The 23,371-nt window shown below is 48.3% G+C and overlaps 1 protein-coding gene across 1 annotated transcript in view; it reads right to left on the bottom strand.

The window, feature by feature from the left end:
• Window positions 1-23,371, bottom strand: part of LOC146020420 (coiled-coil domain-containing protein 14-like) — a 193,849-nt gene that overhangs the window by 122,372 nt on the left and 48,106 nt on the right. The window contains exon 2 of the mRNA XM_083153541.1: window positions 10,063-10,195. Within this exon, the coding sequence (XP_083009667.1) occupies window positions 10,063-10,195 (133 nt within the window). The remainder of the gene's footprint in view (window positions 1-10,062; window positions 10,196-23,371) is intronic.

Raw genomic sequence — 23,371 nt, 5'->3', positions numbered from 1 at the left:
TTTACTGAGTCAGTTGAGTGATTTTGCATGTGTGAGTGAATTTGCATACACACCTGAATTAGGCCCATTTCCTGCTCTTACCCCAAAATAAGTAGTAACATTCCCTGGTATCTTAAGCAGTGTTCACCCATCATGTATCACCCCTTAGCCGTATTGTGTCCCTGTAATTAATCATGTATCACCCCTAGCCGTATTGGGTCCCTGTAATTATTCATGTATCACCCCTGCCCGTATTGTGTCCCTGTAATTTTGGGCTCCCTGTAAATTTGGCCCAAATCATCTGCTGTTACCTCTCACACTGGTTATGTGTGACAGAGGATCACAGCAATGGGATGCCCTAATCATTTTAGTCAAGTTAACATTGAAATCGCGGTCATCGCGGTCATCGCGGGCATCTCGGGCATTGAGCTGCGTAATGTATACCACAATGCCCGCGATGCCCGCGATTTGATGCACTTTTAGCACTACTAAAGTTAACATTGACATCGCGGTCATCGCGGGCATTGAGCTGTATAATGTACACCTCAATGCCCGCGATGACCGCGATTTCATCCACTAATGTCACTCAAACAGGAAAACTGCATGCAGGGAACACAGGAAGTGTCCCAGCATGCATTTCACTGCTGAAAGCGCGGAATCGCTGACACACCCTGCCCCTGCATAACATGTAAGTGCCAAGAAGCGTTTCTAAATAAATTGGGGGAGGGGGGTAGGGGTGGGGGAGGGGGGTAGGGGTGGGGAAGGGGGGGGGGGGTGAGAGGAGGGGGGCACATGGCTTGTGGGGAAGAAGGGTAGGAGGGGGTCCCAGGGGCAGTTGGAGTGGGCCAGAGGAGTAGGTGAGATGGCCAGGGGGAATCAATGTCAGTATAACAAAAATTGCACATAACACTGCTTGCTATGTGCACTAGCACATAGCAATGTACGTCACCATATTATCAGTGAGTGACTTATGTTGCTATACGGTATTGCACATACCAACCAATGTAAGTCAGTTAAAATTACAGTGGATAACACTGGTTGCTATGTGAAATAGCGCATACCAACATACGTCACCTGCATATATTATGTTTGTGACAAGTGTTGCTATGCACTCTTGCACATAGCAACCAGCATTTTACACTGTAAATTAACATTCAAACGGTGGTTGCTATGTGTAAAAAGGCATAGCAACATATGTCACCAACTGATTATCAGTTGGTGACATATGTTGCTATGCCTTTTTACACATAGCAACCACCGTTTCAATGTTAATTTACAGTGTAAAATTTGAAATTCTCTTAAAAAAAAGCAGATCAATCCAATGGACCATAAATTTACATAGGGTACTATGTAAAATGGCCCCCAGAGCCCCACCCTAATTTTTTAAATGGCCCCCTTCCCTTGTGTACCACGCCCACTATCCACGCGCACCCGAAACGTGGCGAGCGCAGCGGTACGCGTCCTCCGACCTTTTCATACCCCCACTATCCACGTCGGCGTGGAGTTGAGAATATAATAGTGTGGCGAGCGCAGCGAGGGGACGCGGATACCTTCACAGGTAAGCGCGTCCCTTCGCGTGCTTCACTGGTATATGAGCGCAGATACCAGTGAAGCCCGCGAAGGGACGCGCTTACTTATGAAGGTATCCGCTGCGCTCGCCACGCTTCGGGCTCGGTGGCTCGCCACACTATTATATTCTCAACTCCACGCCGAAGTGGATAGTGGGGGTATGAAAAGGTCGGAGGACGCGTACCACCGCCGCTCGCCACGCTTCGGGTGCGCGTGGGTAGTGGGCATGGATTTCTATGTCATTGAATTTTGATTAATGATGTTTTTTTTTTGGGGGGGGGGGGGGATTGCAGTTGCTGTTATCGTTCATTTGGGCCGAAAGCAAAATATACAAAATTCACCAAGTTTCTCCCCTAATAAGGTAAATCGTGCTTAAATTGTTCTTCTAATTAACTTGTAAGTGTACCCCAAATGCCTTTTTTGCCAGTGTACCACCCCCACTATCCACGTGCACCCGAAACGTGGCGAGCGCAGCGGTACGCGTCCTCCGACCTTTTCATACCCCCACTATCCACGTTGGCGTGGAGTTTTAGAATATAATAGTGTGGCGAGCGCAGCGAGCCACCGAGCCCCGCGAGGGGACGCGGATACCTTCACAGGTAAGCGCGTCCCTTCGCGGGCTTCACTGGTATATGAGCGCAGATACCAGTGAAGCCCGCGAAGGGACGCGCTTACCTGTGAAGGTATCCGCGTCCCCACGCGGGGCTCGCTGCGCTCGCCATGCTGCGCTCGCCACACTATTATATTCTCAACTCCACGCTGACGTGGATAGTGGGGGTATGAGAAGGTCGGAGGACGCGTACCGCCGCCGCTCGCCATGCTTCGGGTGCACGTGGATAGTGGGGGTGGTACACTGGCAAATGTGAATGATTTTTGGGGAAAATGGTATCGCATCACATCAGATGGCATGGGAGTTGTGATACCACACAAGTACCGTATAGACATCAATTACTTATAGATGGTTTTGTTTGTGTTTTCTTTTTCCAGCAATGTCTCAGAAGTGGGAGCTCAGCAACAGCTTCATGGCGAGGGTCATTGAAATGTATAAGGAGAATAGATGCCTCTGGGAGATAAAAAATAAAGATTATTATAACAAGGCAAAGAGGAATGAGGCATATCAGAAAATGGTGGCTATCATACGCAAACGGGTACCTGATGCAGACGTCGCCTGGGTACAGAGGAAGATGACAAATATGCGGACAGTCATGGTGAAGGAGTTTAGTCGAGTACGGCAGTCTCAAAGTTCCGGAGCCGATGCTGAAGACGTCTACGTGCCGAAATTATGGTACTACGAGCGGATGAAGTTCATCTTGGAGCAGAGAGAACAGAGTGGAACAGGGGGAACGGATACGGAGGACACCTCTTCGTCCGGTGCAGCGGAGAGTGTGGACGTTGTAAGTATTTCCTGAAAAATGTCTTGCATGTACAGTAAGTGACTGTGAAATGTCATGTTATTACCATTTTCCCTTTTTTTTCCTTTCCCCCTGAGACAGAGCAGGAGTCTGCGGCAGTTGCGGAGGTGGACAGTACTCCAATGACGGAGAGCGCTACACCCGCTATCCCGAGGAGGCGTCCCAGAAGACAGCTGTCCAGCACTGCTCGCAATGTCCAAGGGCATTGTAGCACGTCGGTACCTGAGGCACCTCAAATTCCCCTTGATGATTGCCAAATTTTTGCTAACAATCTTGCCGTGGAAATGCGGAGCATGGAGACAGACCAGCGCCTGCAATGTAAGAGGTTGGTATATTGCACTATAATGCGTGCAACAGAGAGAAGTCTCTTTGCTGAATGCAATATAGAGCCATCTGCCACGATCGTAAGGCAAGCGGCCCAAATGCCCAACTACCCCTATCACTACCCTTCGTACAGTGCGTCGGGTTATGCTCCGCCTCCTCCTCCCCCTTTTATGTACACGCCGAGGCCCCCTTTGCCACCAGTCACAGACCCTTCGTCTTTGCCTGGGACTATTTCAAGTGCTCTGTTGAGCACACAAAGTCCCCTCCCAGGTGAAGAGCGCGATTTTCATTAATTATCTATTTGGTTTTAATTGGTTTTAAATTATTGTGCCATGCAGCAATGCCCTTGTTCTACTCTGTTTGTTATTTGCTCCATGATGAACTTTTTAGCTCGTAGACCATAATTTTGGTTACTGAGGGTCGCAGTATCGGACTCCTGAACTTTGAGCTGTCCGTACTCGTTTTGCGCCTTCACCATTGACTGTTCCGCATATTTGCATTTTCTTCTGTACCCAGTGCATGTTTGCATCAGGGTGCCTTTTTGTATATTGAGCCCCATTTTTTGTATGCCTCATTTCGATTTGCCTTGTTGTAAAGCAGTTTCTCCCATGAGGCATCTATTCTCCTAAACTTTCAATGACCTTCGCCCAGACCTTCCCCCCCATTCTCAAAAAATAAAAAAATAAGTTATTATTTAAAATTCATAACCTGTGTCGTGTCTTATTTCATTGTCTTATAATTAAGGGATGCCATGTAATTTGATGTGTTTTTTTTATTGTATTTTGTTGCTTTTTGCGCACCCATCGCGGTGATTGCGGGCATATGACGGCCATGGACACCCGTGATGCAACCGAGACGCAACACGATCGTTGATGTCCGCAATGTGCCCGCAATCACCGCGATATGTGCGCGGTTTTAATGTTAAATCCCCGCGATATGTGCGCAGTTTTAATGTTAAATCACCGCGATATGTGCGCGGTTTTAATGTTATCTATGTCATTTAAGTGTTAGGTTGAATCTGCATGTATTTTTGTATTTTTCACTGTTTTACAATTGAGGGATGCCATGTCATTTGCTGTGTTTTGCCTTTTTTTTCACTTGTCTTTTTTCCACAGCCAGAAATCGCGGTCATCGCGGGTACATCGCGGGCACATTATTGGGCGCCCGCGATGCGACCAACATCGCGACCGACGTGATGATTGATCAATCGCGGTCATCGCGGGCACATTGTTGGGCACCCGCGATGCGACCGACATCGCGACCGACGCGATGATTGATCGCGTCGGTCGCATCGCGGGTGGCCAATAATGTGGCCGCGATGACCGCGATGGGCGCCGTTCTAGGTAAAGAAAAAGAACAAGAGGGAGGGGGGGGGGGGACCAAGGGGACAAAAAAAAAAATACCAATAATACCACAGGGATTATATTCTAAGATCTATTATGGTTACATATTTGTCCCTACAGAAATCGACCACAACCTCATATCCCCCCCTCCCCCTCCCCCCCAAGAGAGCCCCCATATCAGTGTCTTCTGCTCTTCTTCAGCTTGGAGCCCTTGCCAGGCTTTCCACCCATTTTTCTGCTTCCGCTGGGTTTGTAAAAAAATGCGTTAACTCATTATATACTATTCTCAGTCGGGCAGGGTATATCATTGAGTATTTAATATTCCGAGTTCTCAATTGTTTCTTAACCTGCAGGAAGCCTGCCCGCTCTTTTTGTACCTCCAGAGCAAGGTCCGGATACAGAGATATTTGATGGTTATCGTATTGTATTTGTCCCTTGATCCGGGCTGACTGTAGTGCAGTAACTCGGTCCTTGAAATGCAACAGTCTAGCAATTAGAGTCCTTGGGGGCATAGGCGAATCTAGGGGGTGGTCCGGGGGTGCACAGGACCACCCATTAGCCCATTTTGTAGCTGAGGGATGGGGCTTTCCAACGAGCCCAGCCCTGTGTCTCTAGCCCCCTGGGAACCGGAGATACTGCCAGGCAAAGCTGGAATGTTTTCCCTATAAGATAACACGGGACCCGCTAATTCCGACCCCCACCCAGTTCAAAGGCTGCCAGTTCCCCCTTCGGCATCACTGAAGCTCGAGGTTTATCTCAGTCGAACCCAAATCGCTGGGCCTTCAATCTGATATCAGGCTGGATCAATATGGGTTAATTGGTTCCAGGGATATTGAGGTTAAACCGTTTTTTTTTTTTTCATTTCTTAAATGTAATTTCATGACTGTTTATGTTCTTTGAGGGCAGATTTCTCTGGAACCAAACAGCCCAGTTTCACGGGACCAAAATCATTCGAAGCCAACTCAAAAGTTCTTCAATATGATACTGGTCTTATGTAAATGGATCAGTTGGTTCCGAAGATATAGCTGGTTGGTTAAAGGGGGGGTAGGGAGAGGGGAGTGGTTGTCTCTCCCCCTCACACCAGAAAATGCAGGGACTAGGCTGGTGTATAAGGGGTCAGCCTGGGAATGTCCCTGCATGATCCTGGGACCATATTCCTGGGTAAATCCCTGCATTTTCTGTTGTGAAAGGGGTATTATTTCAAACAGCCGTAACCTGCAGTGCTCTGAAGAAAAAAGGAGGGATAGTTGCAGCGCTCTCAAATTTTAATGAGTAGATAGATCTCAATATAAAAATGAACACAGTGACATACAGTACATATTACCGAGCCCCCTGCTCTCTGCCCAGCTGTCAATGACTGTCACCCCTGCAGCTTCCGCTCCAATTCTTCTCCCCGCTTTCACCTCAGCCTGCCCCCCCTTTAATCATGTGGTGCCGGCTCCCGGCGTGCTCCCCTGACGTCACGCTCAACAACAGCGCGCACAATATTTTAAATGTCCACTTGGCTAGAGGGGACACCAGGAGGGGAGTGGGAGTGTGTTCTGCGCTGCGCTCTGCTCCTCTCCCCATAGAAGCAGCTGCACCACTCTCCATCTCTCCCTGCAGCAGCATCGAAGGCTCATATAAAAATTTACAGTAAGTGGCACTTTTGGGGGCATTGCTTAAGGGACGCTACAAGTGGCGGTATGTGGGGGCATTACGCATAATGTGTGGCTTAATGTGTAAGGGGCATTACAGTGTGCAGCATCGTGTGTAAGGGGCATTATGTGTGCAGCATCATGTGTAAGGGGCATTATGTGTGCAGCATCATATGTAATGGGTACTATGGTGCGCGGCATCATGTGTAATGGGTACTATGGTGCGCGGCATCATGTGTAGTGGGTACTATGGTGTGCGGCATCATGTGTAATGGGTACTATGGTGTGCGGCATCATGTGTAATGGGTACTATGGTGTGCGGCATCATGTGTAATGGGTACTATGGTGTGCGGCATCATGTGTAATGGGTACTATGGTGCCATCAAGCAGCACGTAGGTAAGCAGCACTTATATGGCAAATATGTAATGGGCATTACGGTTTGTTATATAGTATGTAATGGGCATCATGATGTGTGGCACAATGTGTAATGGGCATTATGGTGTGTGGCCTTATGTGTATTTGGCATTACGGCGTATGGCTTTATGTGTAATGGGTATTACGGAGTTTGCTAAAATGTGTAATGGGCATTACTGTGTATGGTCTAAAGTGTAATACCACACCCCTTTTTGTGATGCCACGCCTCCTTCCCATGAGGCCACGCCCCCTTTTTGCAGCGCGGCTACGCCGCGCAAAGGTCCCCCTGCTATTGTGTCTAGATCTGGGACCACCCATTACCATAATTCTAGATTCGCCTATGCTTGGGGGTGCTCCGGGTTTGGGAGCCTTCCCTGGCACTCTATGTGCTCTCTCTACAGAGAATTGTTTGGAGAATACTTCTCTAGTGAATAACTGCACCAGCCATTCCTCAAAAAACTTCTCTGCATCCGTGCCCTCTGTACGCTCTGGTAAACCTACTATGCGAATGTTATTTTGACGTAATCTTCCTTCTGTTTCTACCAGTTTAAATTGAGTTTGTGTCATTTGCTTTGTTAACTCTTCCACCTTTTGCTTTAGTGGTAGGATATCATCCTCTAATTGAGACACTCGTTTTTCTGTCTCCTCAACCCTTTCCCGTATTTTCTGTATATCATGCCTTATCAGCGAGACCTCAGTTTGAACTTGGCCAATTTTCTCCATGACCTTTTGTTCTGAAGTGGAGATAGCTTGTAGAACCTGCTGTAAGGAGATAGCCGGCTCATTAATAGAGCTATCTGCATGCGAGGATGGTGAGCTGGGTACGCTCTGTCCAGAAGATCTAGTGGACTGTGTAGGCCGTGCAAATTTTTCTAGTTTTGCAGCTGCAGCTGCTGCTGCTGCTGCTGCTCCTTTTACCATATTTCTTTGTAATGTTTCACAATGTCTAAAAGGGTCAACGTACTTTTTGGTAATTTTTTAGTATAACACAAGGGTTTTTTTTTTTTTAAGAATTTTTTGAGAAAATAGGTCCAAGCAATTATATGACATTTATATATACACAGTCTCAGCAGGGCATATCTCGTTCAGCGAGAGCTTTATAGAATTCTAATGCCTCCAGTTGCGAACCTCCACTATGTCACTTTTAACACCGTCAGGGGGAAATATAAGACAGATCTCCGTCCAGAAATGTTCCATATGAAATTAATATATCTTATTATAGGCTTGCACAGTGTCCAGCCCCATTGTAATCAGCGAAAGGAGGCACAATTAATCAGGCTATATTTTCTGGGTGGTTCTTACCCTATTCCTGCCGTCCAAGCCTCTGCTTTGCCTCTCGGTTGCGCCCCGTGGCTTTATTCAGGGGTAAAGGGGTTCACTGCATCTGGGGTTCGCTGTTGCACCCTAGGTCTGGTCAGGTAGATTTGCAGGGAAGCTTCCTTCCGGTCCCTCAGTGTGCCGAATATCAATTGCCTTGCCTTGTTTGGAGGCGATAGCAGGGTGTCAATAGTCCAGATAAGGCCAATATATTCCTGTGCAGGGGGCTGCTAGTCGCAGCCTGCAAGAAGATTATTAAAAAATCTTTTCCGGCTCCGCAACCTGCAGCACACTCACTGCTCACAGTGTCCTTTTGCCTTATACTTATCTAGGGAGAGACCTGCCTGGTCACAACCTGCAGGAGGGCCCCAAGGACTCTCCCCGGCTCCGTGATCCAGCAGCTCTTTCTCCCTATCTCCAAAACGAGGGAGCCCCGGTCCGGACCACTCCAACGCCGGATTCACTCCCCCAGATGCCCTGTATCCATTCAGTAGTCTGCCGGGTTCACGTCTGTTTCTGTAGCAGGGGGACGCACTGTATACGATTCAGCTGCTGCTACTCACTCGGCGTCTCACCCGGCGTCTCCTCTGCCGGGTGAGCGTCTGTCTCTACAGCAGGGGGACACACTGTATCCGGCTCAGGTGCTGCCACTCGCTCGGCGTCTCACCCGGCTTCTCCTCGCAACGTCAGACAGGCGTCAGCAGGCTTCTCGCTTTTCACTTCCGGGACGCTGGGTGCACGGGTTCACTGCTTCCCCGTCTGTCCTGATCCAGCACCTCCGAGCGGCACACAGGGGTCCGGACTCCAGGCTCATTCAACCAGGGTATTTCTTGGCTTATTCATCCGACATGCAGGCTCCATGGGGAGGGAGTTTCACCAGGGACAGGATTTTCTACAGGAGTCACAACTGGAGCTGCAGCGTCTTGCTGCTACTCCATGCTATGCCGCAAATATTGCAATATTACTCACTATGTCACTATCTATATTATTCATGAATATATAAAACAATGTAGGTCCCAATATTGAACCTTGTGAGACTTCACTTTGGACCTTACCCCAGCTGGAATGTATGCCATTTACCACCACTCTATGATTGTGCAACCAGTTACAAATTGTATCTCCTAACCCTAAGTTACCTAGTGTTATTAATAACCTTTTATGAGACACCATGTCAAAAGTTTTACCAAAATCAAGTAGTATTACATCAACATATTTGCCTAAGTCCAGCCTCCTACTGACTTCTTCATATAAGTTAATTAAATTAGTCTGACATTATCTATTTTTGCCGAATAAATGCTGAGCCTTACTTATCTTTTTGGATTTGGATACTCTCTCATTATTCCTTCTAATATTTTCCCCACAATTGATGTAAGGCTGACCAGTCTATTATTTTCAGGGTTAGTCTTCCGCATTGGTACTACGTTAGAAAATCCAACAAGTGCAAAATGTAGACAACATGTAGGAGGAGACTGATACAATAGTGATCAGATACTGGCAAAGGGTACTTAACAAGCCATTAGAATGCAAGTAAACTGCTCATAGTCCTCAACAACTGTTATGGTACTATCAGCATCTTAGTCATGTAATCATGACTAACATGCTGATAGCACCAAAACAGCTGTCGTGCCATGACCACTGCTGAGGAGGACTGTGACCAGTTTTACCTGCATTCTAATGGTTTGAGAATTACCCTTTACCAGTATTTGTAGACATACCCTTTGCATATATATATATATTGTATATGTGTGTTTGAATATTCTCTAAAACCAACACGCTACCTCCCCACACAAAGCACACAGGTGCAATTATTCGTTATATTTCTGGTGTGCTAGCAGTATTTGCATTATATGAAGGTATCCCTTGCTTGGAATTTCCTCGGAGAGCACCAGGGACATATCATTTTTCATGTAAGTGTTGCCCGGACTGTACTTATATACATACATACTATTCTAGCTAATTAAAATTTAGTAATAATAAATGTAAAGCTATCATATCTAGAAAGAACAGTTGATATAGGATGACTGATTGTTGTAGCATATAGGATTACGAAAAACAAATAAATTTACCTTGTGAGTTCTCGGAGGCGGCTGACTTCCATATCCCGCTGCCTTAAAGATATCTCCAGAATCTGATTGTCTTTCTCTAAATCCTCCAACTTAAACTGGACGCTCTTCATCTTCCCTGTGGCCTCTTCAACTTCTGAAAGAGATAATTTTCTAAACTTACCAATGCTATCTGTCTATAGTATTCAACCAGCGTTCTGTACTTCTATGTAGAAAAGTACCATAATAGTGTTTTATGACATGTGCTCAGTTGACATTGCTCTAATTATTATTTATATGGCGTCGCCATGATTTTGTAGCACCACACACAGTTATAATTCAATTATGCAAAATTGTTCTATGCAGAGGTAACAAAAGTAGTTACAATCTAGAGGGGTACATCACAATTCAAATGAAAAAGTAAGTATTCTTGAGGATGAAATAGCAGGATGCATTGGAACGTAATGTATATATTTGGATAATTCTGCCACCTGTGGATCTTTTCAAATGTGCCTGAATAATGAGTGCACCTGCCTGGTGACCTGGAAAACATGCACTGTTGGGGGTACTTGAGGACCAGGGTTGGGAACCAATGGTCTAATGGTTCAGCACTTATTTTAGCCCCTTAATCCTACTTCTATCTATATGTATACCCTTTATTCGGTAATTCCCCCACATTCCCCATTATCTATATCAGTGGTAGCCAACCCTAGCCCTCGAGAGCTACCAACAGTTCACATTTTCCAGACAACCTAGCTGCTGCACAGCTCCACTTAATCACTGACACATTTTAAAAGATACACAGATGGAGCTAATTAGCTCACGTGATTCTGTGAGGAGACCTGCAAAACATGCACTGTTGGTAGCGGCAGCTCCCTATTCAATGCTGTCATTAACGACAGCATTGATGAGGGATCACGGCAGAACGGGCCCGACTTCAGAAGCTGTCGGGCCCATTCTGCCAATAATGGCCATGGATTGTCATTATCCGGGCCACAGATTGACAATCCACGGCCGTTTTTGCGGCCACGCCCCGTTTGCCACCGAGTGTCAGGCGGGACATTGAATCCCGCCTGTCATTCTGTGGTTGATCTGACCGCAAATGGGTCTGGATTACGGCTGTCGGCGGGGATCGACAGCCGTGATCCCACATTGAATACCCCCCTATATTTCTATTAAAGTGTAGTGTACTTATATTTCTGTGCCCCTAAGGGGTTAAACCCCCTTCAGTTTTTATGTATTTTTTATGTATTTTTTTTTTATTACACAGTTATATAAGGATTACCCATAAAGTAGGTCTGCCGGGTAATGGAACGCAATATGCGTTCCTCCACTTACATTCCCCTTCAGTGAATATGCAATTAGTGTACTAGCCATCAGCGTTCATGCAGAAAGTCGACTAGCCGGGCTGTGAAACACAGTTTGCGTTCCACCGCTCTAATTCCCTAACCGGAGTATGCAGGAAGTTGACGAGCCTGACTGTGGGACGCATTTTGTGATCACTGTTGGCATATTATTACAAAACATTGTATGTTTAATGTGAACCAGGCCATTGATCTCTTGTTCGTAGATGGCCTGCAATTATTAAGTCATCACTGTTATTGTGTCCTGATCTCTCTGATATTAAGATGCCTGTTGCGCTTTTTTGCCCAGTGGTATGTAATTTTCCTAAATATCCCATGATTACCCCTACATGTTTTATGAATTTTCTGATCATTGTTTTATGAAATTGTAAATTGTTTATATGTCTGATGTGAACTTGGCCATTAATCCTCAGTCCATAGATTGTCCAGTGAATATTGAATCATTATCTAATTTGTGACCTGGATCTCTCTGACATTAAGAAGTGTTTGTAACCCTGACATCTGTGGCTTGTTAGAACAACCTGGTGGTATGTTATTAATTTTAAATATTCTCCGGTCACTTACACGCTTCACATATAGATATGGGATACAGATTTAGTCTCTTTCATCAGTTTCAGAATTATCACCTCTTTTCGAAATCTATGTTAAGATTTTCCTCATTTTTGAAGGAGATCATTTCCAGTTTACCCTGATGGTATGATTAGTAATTTTTAGTCTTTCTGGCTTCATACACCCCTGTATTAATTTAATTGAGTGTTAATCCTATTTGGTGTTGGTCTTCTCTCCTTTACTCATCTGCATTGTTTCAGGTGTAGTCTCTATTCTTCTCTGGAGTACCATCCACTATTCTTACCTTTTTGAGTTTTTTATCTTTCCGATTGTTCTCCTCTCCAACCATGCTCTTTGTCCGGAATTTTGTCTTCTTGTCTTCTTCTTTTTTATGAACATAATGTTTTATTGTATATGATGTTTTTGTATGTGTTACTTATTTATGTATATTGTAATTTACAGTATTGTAACTTCCATCACCCACGAGGAAGTCATTCTATATGACGAAACGCGTTGGGCATTCTATTCGACTTTGGAAGTCTCTACTTCAATAATATTATTTATCTGTTTTATGAAGTGAATGATTCCTACTCTGTGATGTCATTTTTTTGCCCAAAGGGCATTCTTTATTGTTATTAATAAATTGTTATTTATTCAGTGGCTGCGATTATATCCATTAGCGCACCCTCCTTTTCCTTTCTTCTTCATCTCTAAAACCCTGGGCCCTGTCTAACAGGGGATCCTGCAGTGGTGCAGCCAATACTCTGATTTGAGCGCAAGTTTGGGGTTTTGCTGTGTGTATTCATATATAAGTATATAAAAAAAAAGTTAGACATTTTAATATATTCCAAAAAAGTGTCGGTGGGGATATATTATGACTACACCGACTTACAGTATATCTCTTTGCTTATCTCCGCACAAGATCTGCATCTCTTATCCACACTCATTACTCGCTCCAACATACACTTGAAGGATTTTTGTCGGGCAGCACCCACCATATGGAATGCCCTTCCATGCACATTAAGACTCTCCTCTAACCTCCAAACTTTCAAGCTTTCCTTGAAAAATCACCTCTTCAGGCAAGCTTATCATATTCAGGAACCCCCACACAAGCTCCAGTAGCATTCATATCGAATTGCATCCCATCAGGACTGTCTTGTAATCTGGTGGGACTGCCATCTGAAACACTTGTGGATGTAATGCCCATTCTCCTTCCAGAAGCTCCTCTCTGCTTAGGAAATCCGCTTCCACATTCCAAATTCCCGGTTTGAAAACAGCAGATAAGGCCGGAAAATTGGCCTCTGCCCACTCGAATATCCGATATTCCATTATCGCCATCTTGCTGCGAGTGCCCTCTTGGCGATTCAGATACTCCACAGCCATAGCATTGTCTGATTGGATCTGAATGGGAGAATCCCCTCTGTGGCCGGAGACCCCGGCACACAGGGGGAACAAAGGACAATGGCGGCCGTGGGACTGAGAGGGTTAACCCTTTCAGCCCCGGCCGCCCAGACAGACAACGGGCGCTTGGCGCCAAATAAAAAAACCTGTTATCTTTAGGTGTTGGGCGTCGCGGCCCCGGTTCCCCCACGACGCTGCGGACACCCTCTGTGCGAATGGACCGGCGCTGGGAGTTAGGCTACCCCGGCGCCCGCCAGGGGGGGCCGGGACTCACCCACGCTGCAAGCCGCCGGGTCAGCTCCGACGGTTGCAGCGAAGTGCCGCTGTTCACCCCTGGCACGTCGGGAGCGGGCATCAGTGACTTCACTGAGCTGCCCGGGTGCCGGGGGAAGCGGACACCAACAGGGGCCTGGGTGCGCTGCTGCCCCGGTCAGCTCTGGCGGCTGCAGTGAAGCGCTGAAGTTAACCTCCGGCACCCATGAGCAGTTTGCCACCCAGCTGCGGCATTACGTGGTGAAGTGGGTGAAGGAATCGAAGGCCACAACATGGGACACCCTGGTTGACCTGATCTGCAGGGAGCAGTTCTATTGCCAGTGTGCCCAAGAAGTGAAGGAGTGGGTGTTAGATAGGGAGCCACCCAGCTTAAAGAGGGCTGCCTAGCTAGCAGGTAAGTACGTAGCAATCCGGCCACCTGGGCCAAAGCGCCCAGCTAGCAGCCAGCCCCAAAAGATTGTACTTTCAGGGGGACAACCCTCCTCGGCTCATCACTACCCAAAGCAAGCATCATCCAACCCGGGTGCTTTTGGCCAGCCACCGCCCCGCAGCGCCCCTGCCACTTATCAGAGGCCACCGGAGCCGCGGCTGGACAAGAAAAGCTATGGCTGTGGGAAGATCGGACATCTAAGGGTGAACTGTCCTGCACCCCCAGCACCCCAGACTCGTGCTCCAAATCTGAGTGCTGGCGCACGGCTTGCTTGCCTAAGCCAGGAAGACGTGCCTATCGAGACTGTTCCCCCTCCAGTCAGTCCAATGGAGTGTGGTGAGAAACAGGTGAACTATGAGGAGAGGGTTACCTGCATGGCCAAAAATCCCCCACAGAATATGTGGCGGCACCTGCAGCCGGTCCATGTGGGGCCCCTGCAGGGTGAGGGCCTAAGAGACTCTGGGGCCTCAATCACTTGGGGCCAAATCGTTGTGAGCCCCGACCTTATTGATCCTGCTGCTGTACGGCAGCGTCGCACGGCCAGAGTTACCGTGGCAGATGGGCAAGAGCGTGAAGTGCCCATGGCCAAAGTCTACCTGGACTAGGCTTGCCCTTTGCCTCTGGTGGGCCTACGTCCCCTAGCAACGCAGAGGATGTCGGTTCCAGTTTATTGAACCCTTGAGGGTTGCCCTGTGATGCTCCTGTCCTTAGTGGTTTGCCAAATCCGGTGGTGAGTATGAACAAACCACCTGACCTTGACTGAACCCAACTTAAACAACCCCAGTGCCCCCCCCCCCGTTAGAGTGTCCCGACTTAGGAGAGAGAGCAGACCACCGGCGGGAGTTTAGGGAAGCTCAAGTCTCTGACCCATCCCTGGAAGGTATGAGGCGCCAAGCTGGTAGCAGCCTTACTCGGATGGGGGCAGGGAGTGTGACCAGGTGGAAAGAGTTACTGTACCGGGTCACCAAGGTAGAAGGAGACAGGCCAGTGTGGGGTGAGAGTTCAACTGGTGGTTCCTAGGAACTTTCGGGAGCAACTGATGTCAGTTGCGCACAATATTCCGTTGGCAGGACACCAGGGGAGGGACTGAACACTGAGGCGCCTGACCGAGAACTTTTTCTTTACTGGCGTGTCGGATGACATCCGGACCTACTGTAAGTCCTGTGACGTATGCCAGAGGCTTTGATGCCCCAGTGCCCGGGCTCCCCTGAGATCCTTGCCAATCGTGGGAGAACCTTTCCAATGAGTGGTCGTGGACATTGTTGGGCCCCTGCCCAGTAGATCGGGGAAGAGATCCATCCTCACCGTTGTGGACTACGGTACCCGATATCCAGAGGCTGTAGCTCTATCCGCCATCACTGCGGAAAGGGTAGCGGATGCGCTGCTAGGCGTATTTAGTAGAGTAGGGTTCCCCAGCGAGATCCTAACCGATCAAGAGACACAGTTCATGAGTGAACTGGTCCTTTGCCTCTGGGCTAGGTGGGGAGTGAGGCAACTCTGCACTGCCTCCTATCACCCCCAGACTAACAGACTTTGTGAGAGGTTTAATAGTACTCTGAAACAGATGCTACGGGCATTTGTGACTTCAGAGGGTGGGGACTGGGAATGATATCTGCCACACCTCCTGTTTGCGGATAGGGAAGTGCCGCAAGAATCAACCGGTTTCTCACCCTTTGAATTACTGTATGGCCGCAGAGTCTGTGGGCCTCTCGATCTGTTCCATGAGGCTTGGGAAGGGGAACTGACCCACCACAATGAGTCCGTGGTTGAGTACGTGTTGAAGCTCATAGATCGTTTAGAGACACTCATGGGGCTTGCACAAGCCAACCTTGCAATGGCGCAGGCCAAGCAGAAGACTTGGTATGACCAGGGCGCGCGTGCCCGGGACGTTGAAGTAGGGCAGCTGGTGCTGGTTCTGGTACCCACACGCCAGAATAAGCTCCAGGCTGCCTGGGCGGGACCGTAAACGCCATCACCTATCTGGTGTCATTTGACAGCGATGGTAGGAGGCAGCGTACCTACCGTATCAATATTTTGAAGGCATACCACGAGTGTGTGGAGTCGGTAGCCACCGTGTGCTGCTTGCTGATGGAGAAACCAGGAAGCGACCCCATTCCTGAGGGTGAAGGGGGCTTAGAGGAAGTAAGTTGGAGCAGAGAACTTGGTAACCTCAAGAGGGGGCAGCTTGAGTCAGTGCTGCGGTCGTTTGAGGAACAGTTCAGCAGGAAGCTGGGCTTGACTTCCCTACGTGCTCATCACGTAGACACTGGTGAGCATCGGCCGATTTGGCAACCCGTGTATCGGGTCTCACCAGAGGCGCAGGCGAGTATCTACCAGGAGGTGCAGGAGATGTTAGGGCTAAGTGTAATCACGTGATCTGTTGTACTGGTTCCCAAGAAGGACCGGACCACCAGGTTTTGTGTAGACTACCACCGGTTGAATGAGGTGATCAAATCTGACGCCTACCCCTTACCCCGCATTGACGCGCTGTTGGACGAGTCGGCCAGAGTGAAGTACATCTCCACGTTTGACCTGAGCAAGGGATATTGGCAAATACCAATGACGCACAAGGCTCAGGAATGGTCCGCCTTCATCACCTCCTTTGGCTTGTTTGAGTTCAAAACCATGCTATTTGGGATGAAGAATGCGCCAGCCACCTTCCAGAGTGTGGTCGATGACCTGCTGAAGGGGTTCAGAGATTTTGCTGAGCCAGGTGGAACTGGTCCTAGAGAAGATTCGGTGGGCAGGTCTGACCATTCAGGCAGACAAATGCCAAATGGGGGTAAGGCTGTGGCTGCAACGCTGGTTTCTGCTTCTCCCTGCCTCAGAGTCCAGTCCCGCTGTGGCTGCCGAGTGTGGGTGCCGGAGGCCTCCTTCAACTGGCTGCGCGTCGCTCACCACACGTCAGAGCACACACAGCTGTGCTTCCTGACCTCCGCTGCTGCCTGGAGGCTTACACGGAACCTCCGCTCCACGCTGTGTGCACTGCGCTCTCCCCCACTCCGTGCACTCTCTGCCTCATGCTGCGTCCCGCTCAGCCATCCACCACTGCCTGGACACGTCGGCTCGGTGAGTCCCGCTCGGCTCCTACTCCCTTCTGCCCGGCACTCAACCTGTCCCGCCGCCCTTCTCCGTCTCTCAACCGGCAGCGCGTCTCTTTTCTCTTCACGCTCTGGGCCACACTCTCCTCACTCCTTCATTTGGCGCCAGCCTCCTTTTCACTCTTCAGGGGCAAGTTGATACACCATAATCTGCCTAGAAACAGGCAGAGCCGCCCCCTTGCTTTTGCGCCCTTCTGAACCACCAATTAAAAAGGGTCCCAGAAATGTAGCCCGAGATCCAGCATACATGAGCCCACCATATTGGTAGTGGGCAAACAAAAGGGCAATTGATACAGAAAGAAAGGGGATATCCCCAGTTCTGGGGTACCACAAATGCTTTACATGTCCATCTTCTTCTTGCGGTTTATATCCCTCCCCTGTTCTCCTTCGACATCTGCAGCAGATTTTGTGACAATGTTGCCAGATATCTCGGTTGTCTGTCTAGGCGACTTTAACAATGTAATAGATTCTCGGCTTGACAGATGGAAGAAAGATCAGGGTAGTAGTAGCTGTAATAGTGGAAGTAAAGGTTTTAGGAACTTTATAAGAGATATGGGCTGGGTGGACCCTTGGAGGGGAAAGAAACCCAGAGCTAATTTAATTTTCTTGCTTCTCGACATCTTATATTGCGTTCTCAAGAATTGATTTGTTTTTTATTTCTAGGAAATTGCGGCCCTAGGTATCTGAGGTAGTGTATAAAACAAGGGTATTTCAGATCACTCCCCACTTGTAATAGAGTTGGCAGAATCTATTTGACAGGGGCTGTACATTCTGGAAATTTAACATCTCCTGGCTAGCCAGTATGGGTGATACGAGGGCGCTGTTAGGTCAATAGAGGGAGTTTTGGACAATAAACAGAGTATCCTTATCAGATGCTACTATTTGGGATTCCTTCAAGCTATAGATAAGAGGTACACTTAAAAAGAAGACGGGGGAGATTCAACGGGCAGGTAGGCAAAAAATATTGGATTTAGAAAAGGCATGTAATCTATGTGAAGCCAAATATTTTACCGAAAAAACTACAGAGGACAAAAAAGCCTGGGATACTGCCAAAGAGATTTGGTTAGACTATATTAAAGCAAAAAATGCTAAATCTATGAAATATAGTTCACAATATTTTTATGCAAACTCCGATAAATCTGGCAGCTATTTAGCATACTTGGCTCAAGCAGATAAACCCATAAATTCCATATCTAAGATACTGAATAAGTATGGGATATTGCAGTATAAAACAGCTGACATAGGAATAACGTTTAGGGACTATTTTAGCAAGTTTTATGTATCAAGATCACCATATAATGAATACCAGATACCAGAGTATATAAATAAACTAGATCTCCCGTCTCTTACAGCAGAAGATAGCCATGATTTAGAGGGCCCTATAGGGTTGGAAGAGATCATAGCTATTAAAGCCCTGCCAGGGGTTAAGGCCCCCTCAATGACATTCCTATTGCTATATATAAGAAATATATAGAGGTTTTTGCTCCATTATTGCTGGAAATGTTCACATCCGGTTTTGGGGCTGGTGTATGCCCCAACTCCATGATGGAGGCTAAAATTCTTCTTCTTTTTAAGCCGGGCAAGGACCCTACAGATCTTGAAGCCTATAGGCCAATATCATTACTTCCATCAGAGGCTAAAATATTAGCAAAGATATTGGTAACAAGGATGAATAGGCATATAGAAAAAATTATCCATCCTAATCAAACAGGATTTATGCCTGGCAAGTCAACCTCCATTAATATAAGAAAAGTGTTTAGGCATCTACAAATACCACAAAACAGGGTGAATAATCCAGCAATAATGTCACTAGATGCCATTAAAGCATTTGATGCAGTAGATTGGGAATATTTATGGGTCGTAATGAGAGCATTCGGGTTTGGGCCAAAATATCTGAAATGGGTTCAGTTGCTATATTCAAACCCAACAGCTAGAATCTCGGTGAATGGTTGGACTTCCACTGCCTTTCCCCTATCCAGAGGGACAAGGCAGGGATGCCCCTTGTCACCAAATCTTTTTTCATTGGCCTGTGCAATAAGAGCACATTCAGGAGGGGCGTGGCCTAGCTAGCAACCAAGGTGGACGTACCTACACAGGGCTCCTGCCTAAGCCTCACTATTTTGAGCCCCTCGCCACCCATCTGGCACCAGTCACCCACTATCTTGCTAACCCGAGTCCCCCTGTGGTGCGGGGTACGTGCTGCGGAGCCGGGGGAGACTGTCGCTTCTCCCCGCGGGTTGCAGCCTACCTTGCCTGCTGGAGCCGGGGCCTGGATTATCGCGGCTGGCCGCTGGGGACGCACGGGCTCCCGAGACGCCGCCCCCGAAGGCTTTGGGGGCTCCTGCTGCCACCGTACAGACTTCTCCTGCCGCTGCCGCCGGAGCCTGACCGCCGGGTGTGCGGTGCGCGGCTGGAGGAGGACGCATCTCACTGCATAAGCAGCCGGCGGCCATCTTGGATCCCGGAGGATCCCCGAATCCACCCTCCGGTGCAGCGGGGGGTACATCACCCCGCTGAGGACGCTGGGGACACAGTGCCAGACCTCCCTGGGACGCTGGGCTGAGCTGGCTGCGGGGACTCCTCTGCAGCAGGCGCTGCTCCCCGGACGCGGCGGCCATCTTGGGTGACCCTGGATTCGGCCCCCGGGCAGACATCACTGGACGGGACCTGCCGGCACCTGGGCTGTCCTGTGTGTGTTGGGGCACCTTCCCTGGTGAGTGCTGAGGGGGGAGAAAGTGGACTGGGCCCTCTCCTGCGCCCAGTTCTGAAGGGGCTGTGGAGGAGTTGCGGCGGCCATCTTGGTTGTGGCACTGAGAACAAAGTGCTGCAGCCTGCTTGTATACTCTGCCCCCTATTTAACCCCTGAGCCACTGCTGCTTTGTCACTCCCCTCCCTCCTGGTGCTGGGACTTTGCAAGAGGGGTGACCCTGAGGTGGATGGGTGCTGACGAGGTGCTCTACTTTCCTGCGTTTTTTGGGTTTCAGCTCCCTCTATCCCCTGCGCTCCATGGGGGCTACGGACTGTGCAGCCTAAAGCCCTCTTCAAAATTTTACATCTGATATATATATAAAAAAAAAAAAAAAATTACGGGACTTGAACTTTGCTTGTCACCCTTCATTATACCCGCAGCTTTGGGATATACCATTCATACCGAACAGAGGAGGTATTTAGTGAGCTTGGGGCTCCACCTGGTGGCTCGATTATATACCAACATCACATCTCCTCCGTATACCTTCAAAAAAAAATTAAAAAAAAATCCCTTTTTGCCATACACACTTGGATTGCGTTTGGCCAGTGACCCCCTTGGGGTGCAGAGATGGTACACGTAAAGGTGGCCTGTATGACCTTTTGATGCTGTGCTAGCCACCCTATGGGGGGAAGGTGCCGGCGGCGACACCAACAACGCAACAAGCAGACCACGAGAAATCTCACCTGAGTACTACGAATCCCACCTATACTGCTCGAATTCCTAGGTTCAATGGTGAAGGGTAAGAAGAGCGCTCCAATGGACGGCCGAAAATCTCAGAAGGGACTCACTACGCAATCGGTGGATACTCCTCCGGCCCCTTCCATGCGGCAGTTTTTGTTACCCCAGGGGCCTACCCCTACTGAGGAAGTCGAGATACCTCCTACACCAAGCCTGTCGCAGTTTGGGGACACTACACCCCAAAACACACGCCCCCCAGAGCTGACACCCCCAATAGAATCGGCAGGTATATCACAAGTCCTGCAGATCTTGAGCACCATGCCGACAAGGCGGGACCTTGACCTGCTTGAACAGAGACTCCGTGACACTGTCCGCTCGGAAATTGCCGGTATTCAGTCAGAGGTAACCCAGATCGGTTCTCGTATATCTTCCATAGAGGAATTCACCTCGGACTCTGCAACTGCACATAACAATCTCCGAGCAGCAGTCACACGACAGGCGGTTGAACTACAACATCTGCACGAACGTCTGGATGACCTGGACAATAGGGGGCGTCGTAATAACTTGCGGATCCGGGGTATCCCTGAGGACATCCTTCCACAAAACCTCATAGACTACCTCACCGGGGTTTTCAACGACCTCTTGGGACAGGACCCTCACACCCAAGTTGAGTTTGATAGAGCACATCACGCATTGAAACTGAGAGGAGACCCTACAGACCGTCCAAGAGACGTAATTTGTCGCCTACATTATTTTACCCAGAAGGAAGATATCCTCCGAAGGACTCGTCAGAGCGAGTACATTGATCGGGGGGACCACCGAATCCAGATCTTCCAAGACCTGTCATGGGCCACCCTCCAAAAACGGAGAGCTCTACGTCCATTGACGTCCGAACTCCGCAAACTGGGACTGAAATATAGATGGGGCTTTCCTTTCAGCCTGCAAGTGACTCACAACGGCAAACTCCATACTTTCAGGGGTTCTGAGGACCTGACGGCTTTCTGCCAGGCATTAAATGTCCCTACAGTTGCCCTTCCAGAATGGCAGGAGTCCTTGGTGTGCTCTATCCCACCGAAACTTGCACATCCTAACAATGACTGGCAGCTGGTACAGCGAAACCCCAGGCCACCATTGGAGCAACGGGCTCCTGGAGTTATTACTCCCAGATGATGACCTATCACCTTGCTTCACCTTGGGACCCCGTTGACGGTTTGAGGGCCCTCTCCTACTCCTCCAGCATCTCAACTTGAGTGTTTCTTTCTTTGTTTGAAGATAAAACGATATACAGTATGGACTTAAATTTCGGCCTACCCATTTTAGCGCTGGGACTTGTTACATTTTTTGGTGAGTTGATGTGTTTAACAAGAAGGAATTAATGATTGGTCTTTTTTTGCTACGGTTTTATGCAACTTTTTTCCTCTTTTTGGTTGTTTTGGCCAGCCGCTGGCACTGACCCCCAGTGCCCCCACGTCGCCATGTTTTTCTTGGACCCGGACATGCTCCTCATGGCCGGACTCCCAAGCGGCGGCAGTGTGCTGTTTACTTATTTTCTGATGTTATTTTTAAGTAAGCTGTACAATTTGAAACTGTTTTTGAAAGTGTTCTTTGAGGTTGTTTCTTTATTCTCTTTTTCCTCCTTCCCTTTCCCTACTCCTATCCCTCACCCTAGTGCGGTTGGTGCCCTCCTCCAGAGCTTGTTTCTAGCTTCCTTCCCAATAGATGATGGCGGCTAATACGAAGCCCACCGCTATTAGACTGGTCTCATATAATGTTAAAGGCCTAAACCTTCCAGAAAAATGATCTAGGGTACTTAGAGACCTGTATGCTTTTAAAGCCGATGTTGCATTTCTCCAAGAGACCCACTTTAGGTCTGATGCTGCGCCAACCCTCACAGATCGCAACTTCCCGACTGCTTTCTATAATAAAAATACAAAAGGCAAGTCTTTGGGAGTTGCTATCCTACTGTCTAGGCGACTACCTTTTAAGGATTTGACCTCGGTAGCTCTGGAGGAGGGCAGAACATTGTTGGTTAAATGTAGACTTTTTGACCAGTCCTATACATTTGCAAATTTTTATGTGCCAAATCAAATGCAGGCCTCCTATCTTTCTATAGCTCTGGACCGGATTGCCCCGCTGGTCGAGGGCATTCTGGTCGTAGGGGGAGATCTGAACTGGAAACTCCAACCGGAGACTGACACCTCAGGCCCCATGGGTAGACCTTCCACCGCTTCCCATCGTAAGGTCAGAAGAACCTTACATGATCACCAATTGGTGGATACATGGCGGCTCCAACACCCGATGGATAGAAACTACACATTCTACTCCCGACCACACAATATGTATTCTAGATTGGATTATTTTTTGCTTCCCCATAGGTATCTCCATTTGATTCAAGCTACTGACATAGGCCTGACTACTTGGTCGGATCACGCCCCTATATTTCTGACCCTTGACACGTCCATCACCAATATTAAGCAGTGTACATGGCGTTTGAATGAACATCTCCTCGCTGACACTAGATGCAAATCGCAACTAACCACAGCAATTACTGAGTATTTTTCTGATAATGAGACACCAGAGGTGTCTAGAATTACGATATGGGAAGCCCATAAATGCGTGATTCATGGTAAACTCATCCAGTTGGGCACAATGCTAAAGCGAGAAAGGTTGGGTAAAAAGCTGACCTTGCTCCAGCGACTGCGAACTCTGGAGACAGCGCATAAATCTACCCCTTCCCCTCAAACATTGTTAGAACTTGCTGAGGTGAGGTCGGCGCTTAATGCCTTAT

This window comes from Crinia signifera, chromosome 7 (assembly GCF_055691185.1).
Source record: "Crinia signifera chromosome 7, ASM5569118v1, whole genome shotgun sequence".
Classification (NCBI taxonomy): domain Eukaryota; kingdom Metazoa; phylum Chordata; class Amphibia; order Anura; family Myobatrachidae; genus Crinia; species Crinia signifera.
Note: the sequence above shows the minus strand (reverse complement) of the source record. Positions and strands in the feature narration are given on the sequence as shown.